A 19083-nucleotide genomic window follows, 5' to 3' on the forward strand; every position below is an offset into this window, starting at 1 on the left:
ATTTCACAGATACTTCAGTGACAGCAAGCACAGGAAGCTCGACCACCGATCAGACAGCAACTCCAAGGACAGGATGCACTCTGAACACCGCTCCCACTCTGAGCACCGCCTCGGCTCTGACTACACGCACCACAAATCCTCCAGGGACTACCGTTACCATTCAGACTGGCAGATGGAGCACCGGGTGTCAGGGAGCGGCACCCGCTCTCCCCGAGACCAGCGCTCGCCACTCGGACACCGGTCACCCTTCGAGTACTCCTCTGACCACAAAAGCACACCCGAACAGGTCTGGAGCAGCCGCAAGACATAACACTCTACGCTCGGCTCTCCTCCAATCAGCCATAGACACAAAACACACAGGAAATGCCTTAGGGGATTGTCGGCCGCTGCACTGGGGCTCGGGGAGTGCCGCCCTTTCCTCATCGGGGAGGAAACACAGATCGCATATTTTTGTATTTAAGAGTTGGCTGCATCATTTCTTAGGTGCTGCTGAGTAAAAAAAAAAAAAATTTTTATTATTTTTATAAATTGACTTTTTTTCTTTTTCTTTTTACTTGGAAACAGATGATTCCATGTTTCACTATCATGTGCGACACTGGATCCAGGCATTGACTTCATATACACGTAAATAAACATGATGCGGCTTATTTAAGAAGTGTTGAGTGAAAGGATGCTAGCTATCATCTTTATCATGCTAGAGGATGTAAAGGGTTTCTGTTCTGAAGGACTGGGGTTCACCTTCCAAAGTACCTCGTTTACATTGTCTTGTGACCACCTTGCCAATTTTATCTGTAATTTTTCCTTCCATCATGCTTGAATTATTTAAATCTGTCTGGGTTTTTTTAGTGCTTATCAAATAATGTCACTTTTTCATATTGTACTACTGTAAATTATTGTATAAAGTAAATCAAATGGGCTTTTCTCAGGCTTGTGTATTATTTTTTTTTACTATTTCCCCATAAACTCAGGCTTTTTGACATTTCTAAATCTAAATAGTTCTGAATCATGATGATATGGAATGGGGAAAATATTCCATGTGTGTACGATGTAGGAACATTTTGTTTGTAGTATCTTTTTTGGTTTGCCATAGAGCCTCACTGCATCATGTAAAAAAATTAAATAAAAAAAAAAAAATCAAACCATATTAAAACAGACACAAAACGGTCATTCATAGCTAGAGGCACTTACGAGCTCACATTAGAACATTTCCATGGTTATCTTTCCTATTGTTTTCTATAAATGTTGGCAATAATGTAACATTTTCTATGCAGCCCAAATGTATTTCTGGTGACTGGCCCACGTAAATCAGAATGCTGTTACAAGACACACTGATGTATATAGATCTCCTCTATATTTCAAACTTACACTGAAAATGCATGGATTTTTAAAGTAATTGTTTTATATAATGGTTTATAAAGTCATTAAACTTGAATCATTGTTTTCACCTTGTTTACATAAATAAGCATGCTTTTCTATGCACTTTTCAAAAGGGAGAGGGGGCAATTGGCAATGATTATCAGTATCTCTGTTGTACTGATACCACAAACCATGCCAACTAAACTCGCTTAACGGAGTCATGTTGCCTGTGGTTTGGACATGGTGTACCAATTTGTGTAGAAGCCAGCCAGTCGGTTTCAGCTAGCTCTTATTTTATGAGCAATATAACAACGCTCTGAGGGTGTACCTTCTGAGACTGAAACTACTGAAGAAATTAATTTGTTGATCTTACTATTATTTTTCCATATTTATTTTGCCTCACAAGCAGCTCACACTTATGTTGATCTTACATAAAACTGAAGTGTGCAATTTCTGCACCTCCAAACGGAGTTGCACAAGAAACATCGTTTTCAAAAAGCGTTCTGAATAAACCCTTCATCTGCATTGGCCAAACTAACAGATAGTCCCAGTGCTGTGAAAGAGTATTTCCCCTTATCCTCATTTCTTCTGTTTTTGTTTATATCTCATAAATCAAACAAAATCTAACATAAAACAAAGGCAATCTGAGTAAACAAAATACCATCTTTAAATTATTTATTGAAGCAAAAATTATTTATTGCAGTTCATGCTTGAAAACTCTCCAATGTGGCTGAACTAAAGCAGTTCTGCAAAGAATAGTGAGCCAAAATTCCACCACAGCGTTGTGAAAGACTGATCTCCAGTTATCGGAAGTGTTTAGTTTGCAGTTGTTGCTGCTAAAGGTGGCACAACCAGCTATTAAGTTTAAGGGGGCAGTTAGTTTTTCACATGGGTGATATAGGTGTTGGATAAAATTTTTCTTCAGTAAAAAAAATACATATTTGAAAAATGTGTTGTGTTTACTCAGGTTGCCTTTGTTTTATGTTCTATCCCATTTGAAGATCTAAAACAATTTAGTATGAAAAATACACAAAAATAGAAGAAATCGGGAAGGGTCAAATACGTTTTCACAGCATTGTATGCCACTGGTTAAATCAATGTGGTTGTGTCAGGCTGACAGGTCATTCAAAACAGGAATTTTTATAGTGGCACAAAAACAGTTTTTACAGTTTTTGAGAAAATTAACCTACGAATGGCTTAGTTGTCCCTGCGTATGAAGCTGGGATAGAAGAAAGTGTTTTAACACTGAAAAGTTACATACTTCATCTTTAAAACAGCTTGAGGGATGTGATGAGAATTGAGTGTCATGCCCATGTTTCTTTCAATAATTTGTTTAATAGTTTTATTCATTCAAAAGCATGACTCATTTGCTAACAGTTCTCAAGATTGTCTGATGACATTTTCAGTAAAAATGAATTCTTGTTCTCACAAATAAATACAAATTAGTTACATGACCAGTGACTGTAAGATGCAAGACATTTAAGTGTATAACCAATTACTATCAACCAGCATAAGGCATGTTTACAGGAAAGATATTGAGACTGATTTATAGAGACTGAACCATTACAAATAATTACTTAACATCTGTAACATGATACATGCCTTACCTGCTTAAATGTTACTAACTTGGTATTGTCAGCTCTGAAACTATCTGATGTAATATAATATGGTTATATAGTTTAGCCGCTAGTTTAAAGACAGGCAAATGGAGTACTACTAAGATTTTACAAAAGAAAAACACAAAAGGCAACATTTATTCAGGCAAGTGACGTCCTGTAGGATATGAAGCAGTTAAAATGGCTGCCATCTTTAGGAGCTCTTTTTCTCCTCAAATATGATGTTGGCAGTGGCTTTCTTGGCTGCAAGGCAAAAATGATTGATTATTGGATAAGCACATTTGATAAACCACTGTTACAGATGGTAAGGAAACTAGTGGAAAATACTAGACATGCTAGACATCATTCAGTCAGGATTAAATACAACACATAATTGGTTGATCTGTAGATTATTTCAAGAAATGTCTAAGGCTGGTCGTCTGGGTGACCTAGGACTGGCTAGACAAGGAAACATTGATACTCTTCCTAATGCAAGGGGGAGAGATCTAAAGTGATCCACTTTGCAGGGAAAATGTGTATTTTGGTGTAGCAGACTTTTGATAAAACGATAATGACAACATTTGCAGTAAATAAAATGTAAATTATGCGCTGGAGATTGCGTTCAACAGCAGAAAGAATTTGTCAAAGTGCTTGACACCCCACATGAAACTATGAGCTTTACTTGGATTCTGCTGCAGCTCTGTGGCTATTTTTAAATTGTGTTTTTAGTAGAAATGTTTTCACCACTGTAAAGTGACTTCAGTGATGGAGGTTCTTCATGCCAGACCGGACATGTCCCACTAATCATAATTACATTTAATGATTCTTTTTCTATTTAATTTTTATATGTACAAATGTATTCCAATTTGTTTTTAAATGCTTAAATTCGCTGTCCCTCCCCAGTGAGTTTCAATGTATTCATTCAATTAAAAAATGTGTTCAACAACAAAATCAGAACTGGCCAAATTCCACTTCTACAGTATGTCTAACACTTTCTTTCTTTGTTGTAGAGTGTACAATCTCCATATAAGACTTGCTGCTTCTAATGAGATTAGGATACCTCTCCAGCTGTTAAATAATTTAGGAGCTGAGACTACAGTGCATCCGGAAAGTATTCACAGCGCTTCACGTTTCCACATTTTATGTTATGTTACAGCCTTATTCCAAAATGGATTAAATTCGTTATTTTCCTCAAAATTCTACAAACAATACCCCATAATGACAACGTGAAAGAGGTTTGTTTGAAATCTTTGCAAATTTATAAAAAAAAAAAAAAAAAAAAAAAATTTCACATGTACATAAGTATTCACAGCCTTTGCTCAGTACTTTGTTGAAGCACCTTTGGCACCAATTACAGCCTCAAGTCTTTTTGAGTATGATGCTACAAGCTTGGCACACATATTTTTGGGCAGTTTATCCCATTCTTCTTTGCAGGACCTCTCAAGCTCCATCAGGTTGGATGGGGAGCGTCGGTGCACAGCCATTTTCAGATCTCTCCAGAGATGTTCAATCGGGTTCAAGTCTGGGCTCTGGCTGGGCCACTCAAGGACATTCACAGAGTTGTCCCGTAGCCACTCCTTTGTTATCTTGGCTGTGTGCTTAGGGTCGTTGCTCTGTTGGAAGATGAACCTTCACCCCAGTCTGAGGTCCAGAGCGCTCTGGAGCAGGTTTTCATCAAGGATGTCTCTGTACATTGCTCATTCATCTTTCCCTCGATCCTGACTAGTCTCCCAGTTCCTGCTGCTGAAAAACATCCCCAGAGCATGATGCTGCCACCACCATGCTTCATTGTAGGGATGGTATTGGCCAGGTGATGAGCGGTGCCTGGTTTCCTCCAGGCATGACGCTTGCCATTCAGGCCAAAAAGTTCAATCTTTGTTTCTCATGGTCTGAGAGTCCTTCTGGTGCCTTTTGGCAAACTCCAGGTGGGCTGTCATGTGCCTTTTACTGAGGAGTGGCTTCCGTCTGGCCACTCTACCATACAGGCCTGATTGGTGGAGTGCTGCAGAGATGGTTGTTCTTCTGGAAGGTTCTCCTCTCTCCACAGAGAAACGCTGGAGCTCTGTCAGAGTGACCATCGGGTTCTTGGTCACCTCCCTGACTAAGGCCCTTCTCCCCCGATCGCTCAGTTTGGCCAGGCGGCCAGCTCTAGGAAGAATCCTGGTGGTTCCAAACTTCTTCCATTTACGGATGATGGAGGCCACTGTGCTCACTGGGACCTTCAATGCTGCAGACATTTTTCTGTACCTTTCCCCAGATCTGTGCCTCGATACAATCCTGTCTCGGAGGTCTACAGACAATTCCTTGAACTTCATGGCTTTGTTTGTGCTCTGACATGCACTGTTAACTGTGGGACCTTATATAGACAGGTGTGTGCCTTTCCAAATCATGTCCAATCAACTGAATTTACCACAGGTGGACTCCAATCAAGTTGTAGAAACATCTCAAGGATGATCAGTGGAAACAGGATGCACCTGAGCTCAATTTTGAGTGTCATGGCAAAGGCTGTGAATACTTATGTACATGTGATTTTTTCATTTTTTATTTTTAATAAATTTGCAAAGATTTCAAACAAACTTCTTTCACGTTGTCATTATTGGGTATTGTTTGTAGAATTTTGAGGAAAATAATGAATTTAATCCATTTTGGAATAAAGCTGTAACATAACAAAATGTGGAAAAAGTGAAGAGCTGTGAATACTTTCCGGATGCACTGTATGTCTTAACACGTATGAACCTTCATGGATGACATTTATTCTTAACTGTTGGAATGACAGCAAAATTAAGTATTTTTTTTTATTTTTACATTTAAGAGTACAAATTTACTCAAAGTGGCTTTACACATACAGCCCATGGTTTTTACCTTCGTCTTTAAACTTGTCTGCAGCCTCTGATGCCTTATCCTTGATGTCTTTCATCACATTGTCAATCTTGGCTTCATTTCTCAAGAAGAAGGGACGAATTATTCTTGTGTAGAGCAAAACGGAGCCATTTGATGGAGTGGGGGCCATGCACCAAACCAAAAATGCGCACTAGCAATACAAAAAAAGAAACATAGCATTACATTTTACTCTGAACTAGAGCACTCAAACACTACCCACTGCTTAGGCCTACATCCTCTTCTGAAGTATGGAAGCACCCGTCTTTCTAGCTACGCTTGTGATTTTACACATTCTGAGTCAGAGTTTCCTGTCAGAGTGCAATTTATAATGCAACATAAGTATGTGTTGTATTCTCAGCGCTGCCGCAAGGGGAGTACATAATAGCGGCCTTTGCATAAGGGTAGCTGAAGGATGGACATGAACTTTATTTTCCAACATTAAGTTTTTAGGTTAAAATGTATACATTTGTATTTAAGGGAAAGTAGATGTTCTTAGATACTATAATCGGTCATCATTTCTTTTTCCTACTTTTAATAGTTTAACTTTTAATTTAATTTTACATTTTTTGATTTCACTAGTTCATTTCAATGGTCCTGGGGTGAGACAAATTCATTTTTAAAAGTACACATTTTCTGAGAACTTTGTTTTTAGCACTACACAATGCAAGTTTTTGTGTTAACATGCAAGTCACTGTGAATGAGCTTCTCTTATAGTGTTCATGAACGCTTAATGGATGTCAAGATTTATTTCTGAATAATGACTTAAATTTCTTACCAAAACCTATCATATGTCTTCATAAGACTTGGAATATGATGCACAAGTCACATGGACTCCTTTTACTACACTTTTGAGTCCTTTTTAAACTTTAGTTCCTATCAACTGCCTTTTCAATTGTATAAAAAAAAAAGAAGGACCAGAATATTCATTAAAATGTATTCTTCCGCAAAAGAAAGTCATACAGGTTTGGAATGATATGAAGGTGAGTAAATTATGATTGAGTAAACCATTCTTTCAAATATGTACAACAGACTGTGCGCTTGCAATGCGTAGGCCAAGTATTCATGTCTGTGTTCGCATGCTTGCATTAAGCATGGTTCTGGCCTTACAGTCACTGAAATAATTCAAGTTGTAGCAACAGTTTCGATGTCAACAAGCAAAAAATATTTAAATTTTCATCAGTTTTCCATTTACACCTTTAAATAAAGAGGCCCCATTATGCTTTTTGGGATTTTACCTTTCCTTTAGTGTGTAACAGCTCTTTGTGCATGTAAAAGGTCTGCAAAGTTACAAAGCACAAAGTCCATGCAAAAGGGAGTTATTTTCTCCCAGAGACAACACTGCTCAAGAACTGCAAGAAACAGCTGGATAGTAGTCCAGCCATTTCTTCCGTAAAGTATCTACGTCACTATGTAACACATTTGCATAATGCCCGCCTAAGGGCTACTTTGGCCCGCCCTCAAACAAAAGTAGTTATAGCAGAGGCCAGGATGAGCTGGGTTAGTGTTTTCTTCACTGCGAAAGCAAAACCTCTTTGTTTGGACTTCCAAAGGCAGACGAATTGAAGAATCAGTGGTTCAAATTTATTTTAATTATTTAGCAGTACAACCACAAACAATGTCAGATTTTCAAGTCAGTTACTCCTGAAAGATGGTGCAGTTCCCACTTTGTTGGGACAATCTGGTGCTTCAGGATCACAACCTGTAGGTATGTTTGATTATTTGTGGATTTATCCGCTACCGAGAGTTCAAATGCAGAGTTTTGTGTTGTAGCTATGGTGTACACCAAGAGCTCACCTGTAGGCCTCTGCTAACCTGCTAGCTAATGTTATTGTGTTGAAATAGTTTTGCTAATCAGCTTCGGGCACACTTTTACCTACAATTGTGTAGAATTATGCAGATTGCTTGTCGTTCTTACTATCATGAATAGTGATCAAGTGTGGAGATTTATTTTTATGAATGGTCATTTTACATCTGCAATCCACGGTAGTGCTTGGCTAACTTGTTATGTAACGTTATTGTTTTGGTAAGGGTTTCCTATTCAGTGTGGGCTGGCTTTTACCTAAAACTGTGTAACAAAATGGTCAAATCTCAGGAGTCTTTATCAGTGGTAAAGTGTGGAGGTTTACTTATAATTACAAGCTGTAATGTTACGGCCGCTATCCACGGTGGTCCACGGCTAACTTGCTCACTAACTGGGAGTAAGCCTCTGTTCTCCGTTCATAATACCCATTCCAGCAAAAGATGAGCCAGGAGGGCGAGGCCGGGCCGTGATGACGCACGCCCGGCCCCTAATCAGGCTAATCAAGCCGACGAGAAGGATAAAGGCGGCCGGAGGCAGCAGTTCGAGAGAGAGAGGGCTACAGGCAGCTGCCCTGTATGTGTTTATTTTTGTGTCTTGTTCAGTGAGGATTCCTTTCAGAATCCCCACCCGGGAGATTATTTTGAAGAGTGCCTCCGCAACACTGTGCTGAGATGTTGCGTAGAGGCACTGCTTCCAGATATCGCGTTGCATAGTCCACCAGGACTAATACAAAGCGATGTCCGCATGCTGACCGCTCTAATGGCCCGACGAGGTCCATGCCAATTCTCTCGAAGGGGACCTCGATCAGCAGAAGGTGGCGCAATGGCGCTTTTGTGGTGGCCGGTGGATTCACCAGCTGACATTCGCGGCATGCCACACACCAACTGCGGACATTGCCGCCAATGCCCGGCCAATAAAAACGGGCTATTAGTCGGTTCAATGTTTTCCTCTCCCCTAAGTGACCCGCCATCGGATTATAATGAGCTGCCTAGAACAACATTTCCCGGTGGCTCCAGCTCCAAGAGCTGGATTGTATCTTCCTTTGTTTGAGCGTCCTGCTTCACTCAATACAACCGCTCCTTTATTATTGCAAAATATGGATATGAAAGCGCGATGTTCGGCTGGAGTCGTTGACCATTGAAAACTTTTACCTGGTTGAAGGTGTGCCAGAGGGTTTCATCCCTGGACTGCTCCAGAGGGAAATCCCCTTCGAGAAACCCTGAGGATGAGAGGGGCCGCAGCCTCTCCCCCCCCTCACGAAGATGGCCCCGGCTCCACCTCCCCTGCCAAAGCATCACACATTTCACATCTCGCTGCTTTCGTGCAGGACCCATCCACACACATTCCCCTTAACACATTTTTGAATTCAGGTCAATTAGTTCCCAGACACGCCGTCACTTGGTCCTCGATCATTCCTCCACCCTCTGGCAGACAACAGCCGCTCCTTCCTGGGTGGACCCGCATTTCGGCGGCCGGTCGGGAACTCCTCCACCCCTGGCAGTGGCTCCTCCACATCCAGGCGGCCGGTAGCAACTCCTCCGTCTCCAGGCGGATGGCCGCGGCTGCTCCTTTGGGGTGGATGGTAGTGGCGAGGACTCTACGACGGCGCATTCCTCCTCCTTCCCGAGCTTCAGCACCAATGTAACGGGAAAAAAAGGGAAAGGAGGAGGCGAGAACCGGACGAAGCATCAAAGTAATGTTTAATTAAACAAAAAGACACAAACATAAACACATACAGGGCAGCTGCCTGTAGCCCTCTCTCTCTCGAACTGCTGCCTTCGGCCGCCTTTATCTCTCTCGTCGGCTTGATTAGCCTGATTAGGGGCCGGGCATGCGTCATCACGGCCTGGCCCCACCCTCCTACTTGCCACAATGACTAACTTAGATGCACTACATGTCTTTTACTTGAAGCTTTGTTAGGTTCACAATAATCAACAGTGTAATTGTAAGAAAGCTACTAAATTAAAACTTACCACTGTGAAACGCCCTGCTCAAGTCGTGCTTGCGAAGGTGGTTCGGGGTCGATCAGCCTGTTCTTCCAAACTTTCATTATTTCATTATTTATCGGACTCGGGCTAGAGCTGGTACGGGTAAAACCGATGCCATTGTTACCATAGTTACAATAGTGTTTACAGAGCTGCTCAGGAAGACTCAGGAGCTGAAACTCGGTTATGGTAAGGGGCATTACATTTCCGACACACGCTCTACGTGGTTGACCAATCAAAACAAACTAGGCCAGCTGACCAATCAGAGCAGACTGGGCTTTTCGGAAAGGGGGGCTTTAAAGAGACAGGAGGTAAATCAGAGCGTTTGAGCCAGAAGAAGAAGAGAGGGGAAAAGAAATGTACAGTATGAGAAAAATGTTGTGTTTTTTGACCATTAAAGCATGTAAACCTATTCTAGGTAGACCACCAAAATAAACTTATGAACCTGTAAATTAGCATAATATGGGCTCTTTAAGACAAGATCAGATCTGGAATCATTTGAAAATTCTCATTTTTAAATAATGACAGGTTTAGATTTGTATTCTCAAAATTATTACAGCAGTTTGCCCAAATCGATAACTGCCCCTTTGTTTACCCATGTAATTCAAACATGTACAACAACACACTCTTATTGCAATACATAAATTTAACTGTACAAATATAACTGTTGTTAACATTTACATCATGTACTGCACGCTACCTTTCCCAAGAAGTAGAATGGGAACCAGGAGAGGAAAATGTCCGCAAAGAACTCTGCCACACTGAACACTCCGTAAACCACCCAGTAGGTCAGCCATTTGGTATCGTCATCTTTGGTTGCACTTTCAATGGCTTTAATTCTGCAAACAAAAAGAGAACAATGATTTGATATGAGCACGTCTCACTACTTTCACTGATTATGGTAATTTGGTTTCTCTTTATGCTGCTGTTCTGTCATTTCTGAATTACTACTTATAGATAATCTATAGTAAAGAATTCGATCTTTCAGTGAATTTGATATTTGTTCTGTCTTAACTGTTTTAGATCTTTCATGTGTTTAAGACAAAAAAAAAATAATTTATTTATATTCATAACAGTGTCTCATACAGATTGAAAGTTCAAACTTATTTTAAACCTTTGAAATCTGCACTTATGTAAATTGGAATTGAGTGCTAATATGCTTTAAATTACTTCTGAAAGGCTTTTTGTATCTTCTCAAATTACATAATTTGTTGACATTTTATCTGCTATTCTTCTAAATCAATTCATTTTGATAACTACTGTGGAAAAAATAACATTTACTTTCTGTGACACTGAAAAAAGGGTCATAAATGACATTTATAGATACACTATATTGCCAAAAGTATTCGCTCATCTGCCTTTAGACGCATATGAACTTAAGTGACATCACATTCTTAATCCATAGGGTTTAATATGACGTCGGCCCACCCTTTGCAGCTATAACAGCTTCAACTCTTCTGGGAAGGCTTTCCACAAGGTTTAGGAGTGTGTTTATGGGAATTTTTGACCATTCTTCCAGAAGCACATTTGTGAGGTCAGACACTGATGTTGGACGAGAAGGCCTGGCTCGCAGTCTTCGCTCTAATTCATCCCAAAGGTACTCTATCGGGTTGAGGTCAGGACTCTGTGCAGGACAGTCAAGTTCTTCCACACCAAACTCGCTCATCCATGTCTTTATGGACCTTGCTTTGTGCACTGGTGTGCAGTCATGTTGGAACAGGAAGGGGCCATCCCCAAACTGTTCCCACAAATTTGGGAGCATGGAATTGTCCAAAATCTTTTGGTATGCTGAAGCATTCAGAGTTCCTTTCACTGGAACTAAGGGGCCAAGCCCAGCTCCTGAAAAACAACCCCACACCATAATCCCCCCTCCACCAAACTTCACAGTTGGCACAATGCAGTCAGACAAGTACCGTTCTCCTGACAACCGCCAAACCCAGACTCGTCCATCAGATTGCCAGATGGAGAAGCGTGATTCGTCACTCCAGAGAACGCGTCTCCACTGCTCTAGAGTCCAGTGGTGGCGTGCTTTACACCACTGCATCCGATGCTTTGCATTGCACTTGGTGATGTATGTCTTGGATGCAGCTGCTCGGCCATGGAAACTCATTCCATGAAGCTCTCTATGCACTGTTCTTGAGCTAATCTGAAGGCCACATGAACTTTGGAGGTCTGTAGCCATTGACTCTGCAGAAAGTTGGCGACCTCTGCGCACTATGCGCCTCAGCATCCGCTGACCCCGCTCTGTCATTTTACGTGGCCTACCACTTCGTGGCTGAGTTGCTGTCATTCCCAATCGCTTCCACTTTGTTATAAAACCACTGACAGTTGACTGTGGAATATTTAGTAGCGAGGAAATTTCACGACTGGACTTGTTGCACAGGTGGCATCCTATCACAGTACCATGCTGGAATTCACTGAGCTCCTGAGAGCGGCCCATTCTTTCACAAATGTTTGTAGAAGCAGTCTGCATGCCTAGGTGCTTCATTTTATACACCTGTGGCCATGGCAGTGATTGGAACACCTGAATTCAATTATTTGGATGGGTGAGCGAATACTTTTGGCAATATAGTGTATGTGACAGAGAAATGTGCTTGTTGTTCTGATGCATTTGACATCCAAAACCATTTACCAAAACCCCCAAGTATCACTGCACCTGTACGTAATACTTTGCAAATTTAGCCTACATTTCTTTATCATAACTGTAATTAGTTGACCTGAATGGTTACACCCACAGTGAGCAGCATCTGCTAAGAATTATTTACACAAAAGGTTTTGCATCTGGTGCAGTCGATCTTACTGGGAAGTGCCTACTGCTGCCATCACATCAAGAGTTGTCACACAAACATCACAAAAGCTGCTGCTGCCAATCACTGAAGTGTTACATCAATTGGGTAGAAAATAATTCCTAGCTAAATGAACTGGAATTGAGTGCTAATATGCTTTAAATGACTTCTATATATGACTAAATAGTTTAGAAATGACTATACTATATATCCTATGGGACAGAAAGTGGTCTTCCTCAAATGTGCATTTATCAGAAATTTGAACTCCTCAATGAGCTGCATTCAAAAAAAAATATATATATTTTCTTGGTGGCATTTGTACACCAAAAGGTATAGTCATTTAGTTCTATTATTTCTAAACTCTGGTACCTAACATGCACATGGATATCTTTAAGTCTTTTAAAATGATTAAATAAATGACTTGTCTAGTAAATCACAAACGATTGGGCAATCTTGACCACTTCTGAAACCAGTCAAAACTACGGAAAAATACCATATAATCATTTAAAAAGTGGTGTGGATACGTAAATCTGACCTGCAATCGTTAAAGTGGGACGGAGATATTTATGTATCAACTGGCTTTAAGTGCACAAAGACTGTGTTCAAATCTGCCTTTTGCAAATTTCATCCCATGTACTTGGAGACATATTTTATTTTAAATAAAAGTGAACACAGGCACATGAACACAGATCAGAGCCACGTTTGTCATTTAAAAGTGAGGTGGTGGATAAAAATCAATATATTAAAGTATTGCAATATTTTTCCTCATATTGTATCGATATTTGTGCATCAAAATCGATATTATTTACATTTTTATTAGAGATTGACCGCTATTGATTTTTTAACAATTCATTCCAATTATTTGTATGTTTACATGTCCGATAAACTATATACAGATCCGATTTTTTATTAATTAAATTATTTTATATTGTATTACAAATGTTAAAACTAAATTTGTGGCAAGTTTGCGTCTAGTTTCCCAGAACTCAAGATTTTTTGTAAGAGTGTTCACCAGGAATTCCCCTGTTTTTTTTAAACAATGTTAGGGATGATAGGAGTGACAGGGGTGTAACGATCCATCGATCTGGATAACAAAAAACCTACGATGCAATGTCATAGATTCAAGGTGTAAACATCATACATCAATGCATACATTTTTTAAGAAGCACCTTTATTTTGACACTCTCATGCCAGCCACATCCGTACGCATTTCTGTTAGGCGACCTTATGATATTCATCTCGCTTTAAAAGCACTAAATATGCTTCTCATGTGGGACACAGATGTGCTCGGAATGATTGAAGCCTGGAATTGCGCTCTGCTCTATCCGTGCATGCGCTTCCCTTGAAATGCGTGCTCTGGTGACAGGATAGCGCAGAGCAGCTCACATTCGTGATTACATTGGGTTTCCATCAATATCGTAGCATATGCGACACATCTGAATTCTACATGAGAATTTTCTATTTTAAAGCACTACACAGCAATTCAACCATGTCAAATGGCTTAACAGCAGCGATATTCTGAACAGCACTGAAAAGAGAAAGAGAAAACACCTGCCCTGCACCAGCATCAATTACAAGACTTTTCGCATCTTCACATCAACACCCTTACTAACATTTATCACAGTAAACTGTAACAGAATTTTTTACTGTGGAAGTGGTAGCAAGAAAAAAAACACAGATAGCACACTTTCCTGTCAAAATCAAGTCGTGGGTACGTTAGATGTAGAGATGACAAAAAATTGTCACTGTAGTGTTTACCTCATTCCATAAGGCAATGGACCCTTTTCACACTTCTGGGTTTTGGAACATGGAAGTAAATAATTGCAAGGTAAACTTGCATAGCGGTTCTCGGGAGACCACAGCAAATATCCTTTTTGCTTACCCGTTTGCTCCAACAGCAAACGAAATATATCCACTATTATGCGATCACAACTTTCCAGATGAAGAAAAAATAGATTGGTGGATTACAGCAGACAGAAGAGAGAAAGATGCCAAATTTTTTTGTCACTCCCTGTCACTATCTTAGCAGCTGTATAAGAAACCTCATCGCATCTGTGATAACTCGTTTTTTAAAATGAATTCCAGGGTAATATAATACAATGTATTATGTTATAAATTTACACTAAATAATTTATATTATTTATCTGTATCATTTCTTTTTTTCTTCTTCTTTTTTTACAACTGAAGTACCCTATTTTGTTGTGGATGTCCCAATGTGGTTACTGGATTTGCACTTTTCAGAGAGCTCAATAAAATATTCAATTATTGTTATTTTTGGTTGCACTTGTGAGGTAATAAATTTTATTCACTGTGTAAAAACATCATATGGTTATATCGATCGCATGTCCCTGAATCTAATCAAATCGAAATCGCATTGCGGCAGAATTTGAGGTATCAGCAAACATCGATCGCTGTCTAAGATAATTAATATAAGATCGTATTGTGATGAAACATACGATTTACATCCCTAAACAATAAAGTTGAAATAACGAAAGCATATACCATCTAGAGCAACCTCGGAGCTCATGGTAGGTCTGTCTTTAAATGTTTATAAATGTATATATCATTAAAAATCAATTCGTCCATGGAAAACATTCATGGGTTTTTACTTCTAGAGCCAGACTGTTGCGCTCTATTGTGTCATGGACAGGTCGTTACTGTCAAGCTCCAATATGACATTAAAGAAGCATAGAAGCACCATTAAAATAGTCCAGCTGACTCATGCATTATATTGAAAGTCTCGTGAAGCATACAATAGTTTTGTAAATCGTTATAGTATTCGTTTAAAAGGTAAATATGCAGTCTGCATGTGCAGTGAGCTTCAGTGAATAAGCGCTGCTCCGTTGTTGACACAGACACATAGCACACGCGCCACATGATTTATACTCCATCTCAAATGTAGATGCTTAATAGTTCAGTTCATTTAAAATAAAACTCCTTCAAAATACTGTATCTGTGTGTTCCGCAGAAGTCAGATGATTTTGAGATGGCATAAGGATAAGTATTATATGATGAGAGAATTATCATTTTGGGGTGAACTATCTCTTTAAAGTGTGCTACTTCCTGCTGCCAACGATGTGTTTAAGTTCCGTCACAATACTACACTACATACACTGAATATGTTGTTATATTATATACAGTTTTATAATACACTGCGGTGCTAATAGTATCTACCACTATTTATGCTAAGTGTAAATACCATCCACCTTATCTAAAAGGAATAGTTCACCCAAAAATTTAAATTCTCTCATCATTTACTCACCTTCATGCCATAACAGATGTATGACTTTTTTCCTCTCTTGCTGAACATAAAGATTTTTTGAAGAATATTTCAGCTCTGCAGGTCCATACAATGCAAATCAACAGGGTTCAAAACTTTGAAGCTCTAAAATCATATTAAGGCAGAATAACAATTTCAGTGGTTAATTTATGTCTTCAAAAGCAATATGATAGGTATGGGTGAGAAACAAATCAATGTTTAAGTCCTTTTTTACTGTAAATCTCCACTTTCAAATAGCCCTCCTAATTGCTCTTCTCTCGTAAGGGTTCTTCTTAGTGAACTATTCCTTTAATTTAGCAATTTAATTCTTTATTATTCATTTGTAAAGTCTTTTATAAAATTTTAAGGTATTTTTTATTTATGCATGTGATTGGTGTATTTGTTGTTAGTTTAACATATTATTTTCATTACGTTTTGTACTTCTGTTGCAATTCTAGCCTACCTGTGCTAATAGACTGCATTTGATAGTTTTGCATTTTTATGCTTTATGCCTAAAAAAGGGGGCCCCATTTGAAAATCTGCTTTGGGTCCCCGAAATGCACTCCAATAGACCTTATTCACAGTAGCGCCATCTTTGATTTTTGATGTGAATGAAAATGAAGCTGTGAAGGATAGATTTACAGTCTATTTAATGGCATGCACAGCATAAAGCTGTGTAAAGCTCTTAGATCAGATCTAATTTTTCACCACTCGTGTTTTCTGGAGTATTTTGTCTACTGAAATTTCTTTAAAAGATGTTGCTTTTTTTGGTGGTGCTTTTTTTGCGATGCGGAACATTCAAAACAAATTAAAGAACATTACAACCCATTGAAGGGACTGTATGTCTATCCCTTACATCCCTGTCGTTATCATCAAAAAATAAAGATAATGAATAAGGTCTATAAGCCCTCTTCACATATCCAGGTTTGGAATGCGAAAGTAAACGATAGCAGGGTAAAATTGTATAGCGGTGATCGGGAGACCACAGCAAATATAATTATTGCTTACCCTTTGCTTCAACGGTAAAGGAAAATGTATCCACTATTACGTGTTCACAACATTCCAAAAGAAGAAAATATAGAGTGGGGGATCACAGCAGTCAGAAGAGAGAAAGATGGCAAATTTTTTGTCACTCTCTCAGCAGCTGAATTAGAAACCTCATCGCAGCTGTGGTAACTAATTTTTTTTTTTTTTTTACTTATTGCAGGGTAATACAATACAAAGAATAATGTTATAAATTTATACTAAATAATTTTAAAATTGCAAATATAAAAAAGTTTGCTAGGTTTACACAGCTAAATAGGGCTGAAACGCATCATCAATTGTTCAATACACTACATTCTGGTGACCTAATAGCCTACATGAGCCATGGGTGCTTGGACCCCGACGACTGCAGCCATATTTTGTGTATTTGTTTGGCTTCTTCCAAATTTAGTTTTCAACTTGAATGCGTGACATGTTGTAATAACCATTTCCTCGCTTGGTTGTAGGAGCTTCTCAGGCGCACTTGAAGGCTGCATTATCATGCATAATATTTAGTATAGTATGTGAATTGGTACGCATCAGTGCTAGCTCCACAGCGGACTTCTACCCAACAGTCCCCACTTCTTATCCTCACGATGAATCACAGTGGACTGAAGTTTCCGAGCTGGAGGAAAAATCATGGCGGACGAAGCAATGTCAATTGTGGATTAAATATTTATTTTAATAATCCTTTTTTACTGACTGTCAACAATGGATCACTTGCTTTTCTTGTGTATATAGCATCACTTTTTAGTCTGCTGTGTATAACTAGTTCAAACTTTATTTAGTTTTCCAGAGATTTAATCCTGTTCAGTTTTAATTAAAGTTTTACGTTCATAAAAGTAACAAACCCTAAACCTTTGTTCTTGTTGTTTCAAAGAGGATTTTAGAATTATTGTGAGACTCAAAAATATCAAGAAAAGAGAGAAAACGTCTCCTGCACATAGCTGTACATTGTAAGATTGCTTATATTTTTTTAAATAGCAATGTTTGGTCTAACAGTAATATATATACCTGCAGAAGTGTGGCTGTGTTAATTTTATAAATGATTTTGCAATCTGTGGTGGTGTGTGAGACATATGCTCTCCTATACATTTTACTATGTTTAAGCACCTGCCTGTAATCATCCATGTGTCTGAATCATGTTTATTTGTTCTCTAAATATTTAAAATAATGGAGTTTGGCTGCTGTGAATTGTGTACTTCATTATGTGTGTTTTTCAGAGGTTCTTGATAAAAGTGTCTAATGCTTAATTCAGTGTGTTGTTTTAAATTATTTAATAAAAATAAATATCCAAGAGTAAATTTCAAGTGTGTCTCTTTACCCTTATCTATCAATGTCACGACTTTAAATAATAATTTGTAAAACTGCATGTACTGTATATGAAAAACATAATGTTTAAAAATGCTGACTGAAATTATCTGATTGAAGCCTGTCCCAAATGCACACTTTACTAACTCGTGCACCCTCATGGACTTGCTGACTAGCTCCCCATCTGTCTGCACAAGCTTACGTCACCAAAGTCTGATTCTGGACTCAGAGCAGGACCGCAATGCTTAGGGTGACATTTGTAACAGGGCCTATGACTGCTATGATGGCGTCCCTATTTGCTATGCTACGACAGAAAAATGCCAACTCACGATATATAAGCGGGATACACGAAACCAATGAGATTACAGAGGAGAGATGCGCCGTATCCGATCACCAGATAAATTGCAGTGAAGGCGATGACAGCTGCAAGACAAAAGACAACATCAGCCAATTATCAGTGGTTTATGTTTGATCCACACAAACAAAAAGATTTGTCTCATTAAAGTTACATAAAAACTTGTGCAAAGGCTGATTTGCCGTGCTGTGTTGGTTAAGTTGTCCAACATTACGAGGACAATGTGTTCCTGGTTCAGATCTGCTTCCTGCAGTACTCACCATATGCGATGTATGACCTGTTCACTCCAGTTTTCGCCTCTATCTTCGCCAGCAAGTCTGTAATTATATTTTTCTCATGAAGGAACTTGTCGAACCGCTCTTTTAGCGCCTGTGCCATGATTTGTCTGGATTGATGGTGGCTTTTTTTTAAATTTGAAATGAAAACGATGAACAGCAGCGAGTCCTGCTGCTCTACTTCACCAGCACAGTGCGACTGACTGACACGCTGAGAACGTGACGTCACAGCAACACTTCCTCGACCACACCCTTCACCATCAGTAGTGTAAAAGAGATTTCTATAAAAACAGAAAATATTTTATTCCAGATTAAACATTTATCGAATCTGATAAGATATCACACTGGGCAAAATACCTAATGTGCCCGTAGTGTCTAAGCTATAGCATTCAAAGTTTGCTCTTTCCACATTTTTGTAACCAGCATCACATGATCCATTATTAATACCCTTCTCCTA

General features: G+C 39.1%; 2 protein-coding genes across 2 annotated transcripts in view; one reads left to right on the forward strand and one right to left on the reverse strand.

Annotated features, from left to right (window-relative positions):
* chd1 (chromodomain helicase DNA binding protein 1) overlaps positions 1-916 on the forward strand; it is a 112951-nt gene extending 112035 nt beyond the window's left edge. Inside the window, exon 37 of the mRNA XM_051683220.1 lies at positions 10-916. Within this exon, the coding sequence (XP_051539180.1) occupies positions 10-310 (301 nt within the window). The 3' untranslated portion in view covers positions 311-916. The remainder of the gene's footprint in view (positions 1-9) is intronic.
* Positions 917-2671: 1755 nt separating this feature from the next.
* On the reverse strand, positions 2672-18845 carry reep5 (receptor accessory protein 5). The gene is made up of 5 exons (XM_051684022.1): positions 18612-18845; positions 18326-18419; positions 10318-10456; positions 5814-5982; positions 2672-3215 (listed from the first exon to the last, which is right to left on the reverse strand). Exons 1-5 carry the CDS (start codon positions 18727-18729, stop codon positions 3166-3168), a joined length of 570 nt encoding a protein of 189 aa, XP_051539982.1. The 5' UTR covers positions 18730-18845; the 3' UTR covers positions 2672-3165.
* Positions 18846-19083: the final 238 nt, after the last annotated feature.

The sequence above is a fragment of the Myxocyprinus asiaticus genome, chromosome 42 (assembly GCF_019703515.2).
Source record: "Myxocyprinus asiaticus isolate MX2 ecotype Aquarium Trade chromosome 42, UBuf_Myxa_2, whole genome shotgun sequence".
In the NCBI taxonomy this organism is placed as follows: domain Eukaryota; kingdom Metazoa; phylum Chordata; class Actinopteri; order Cypriniformes; family Catostomidae; genus Myxocyprinus; species Myxocyprinus asiaticus.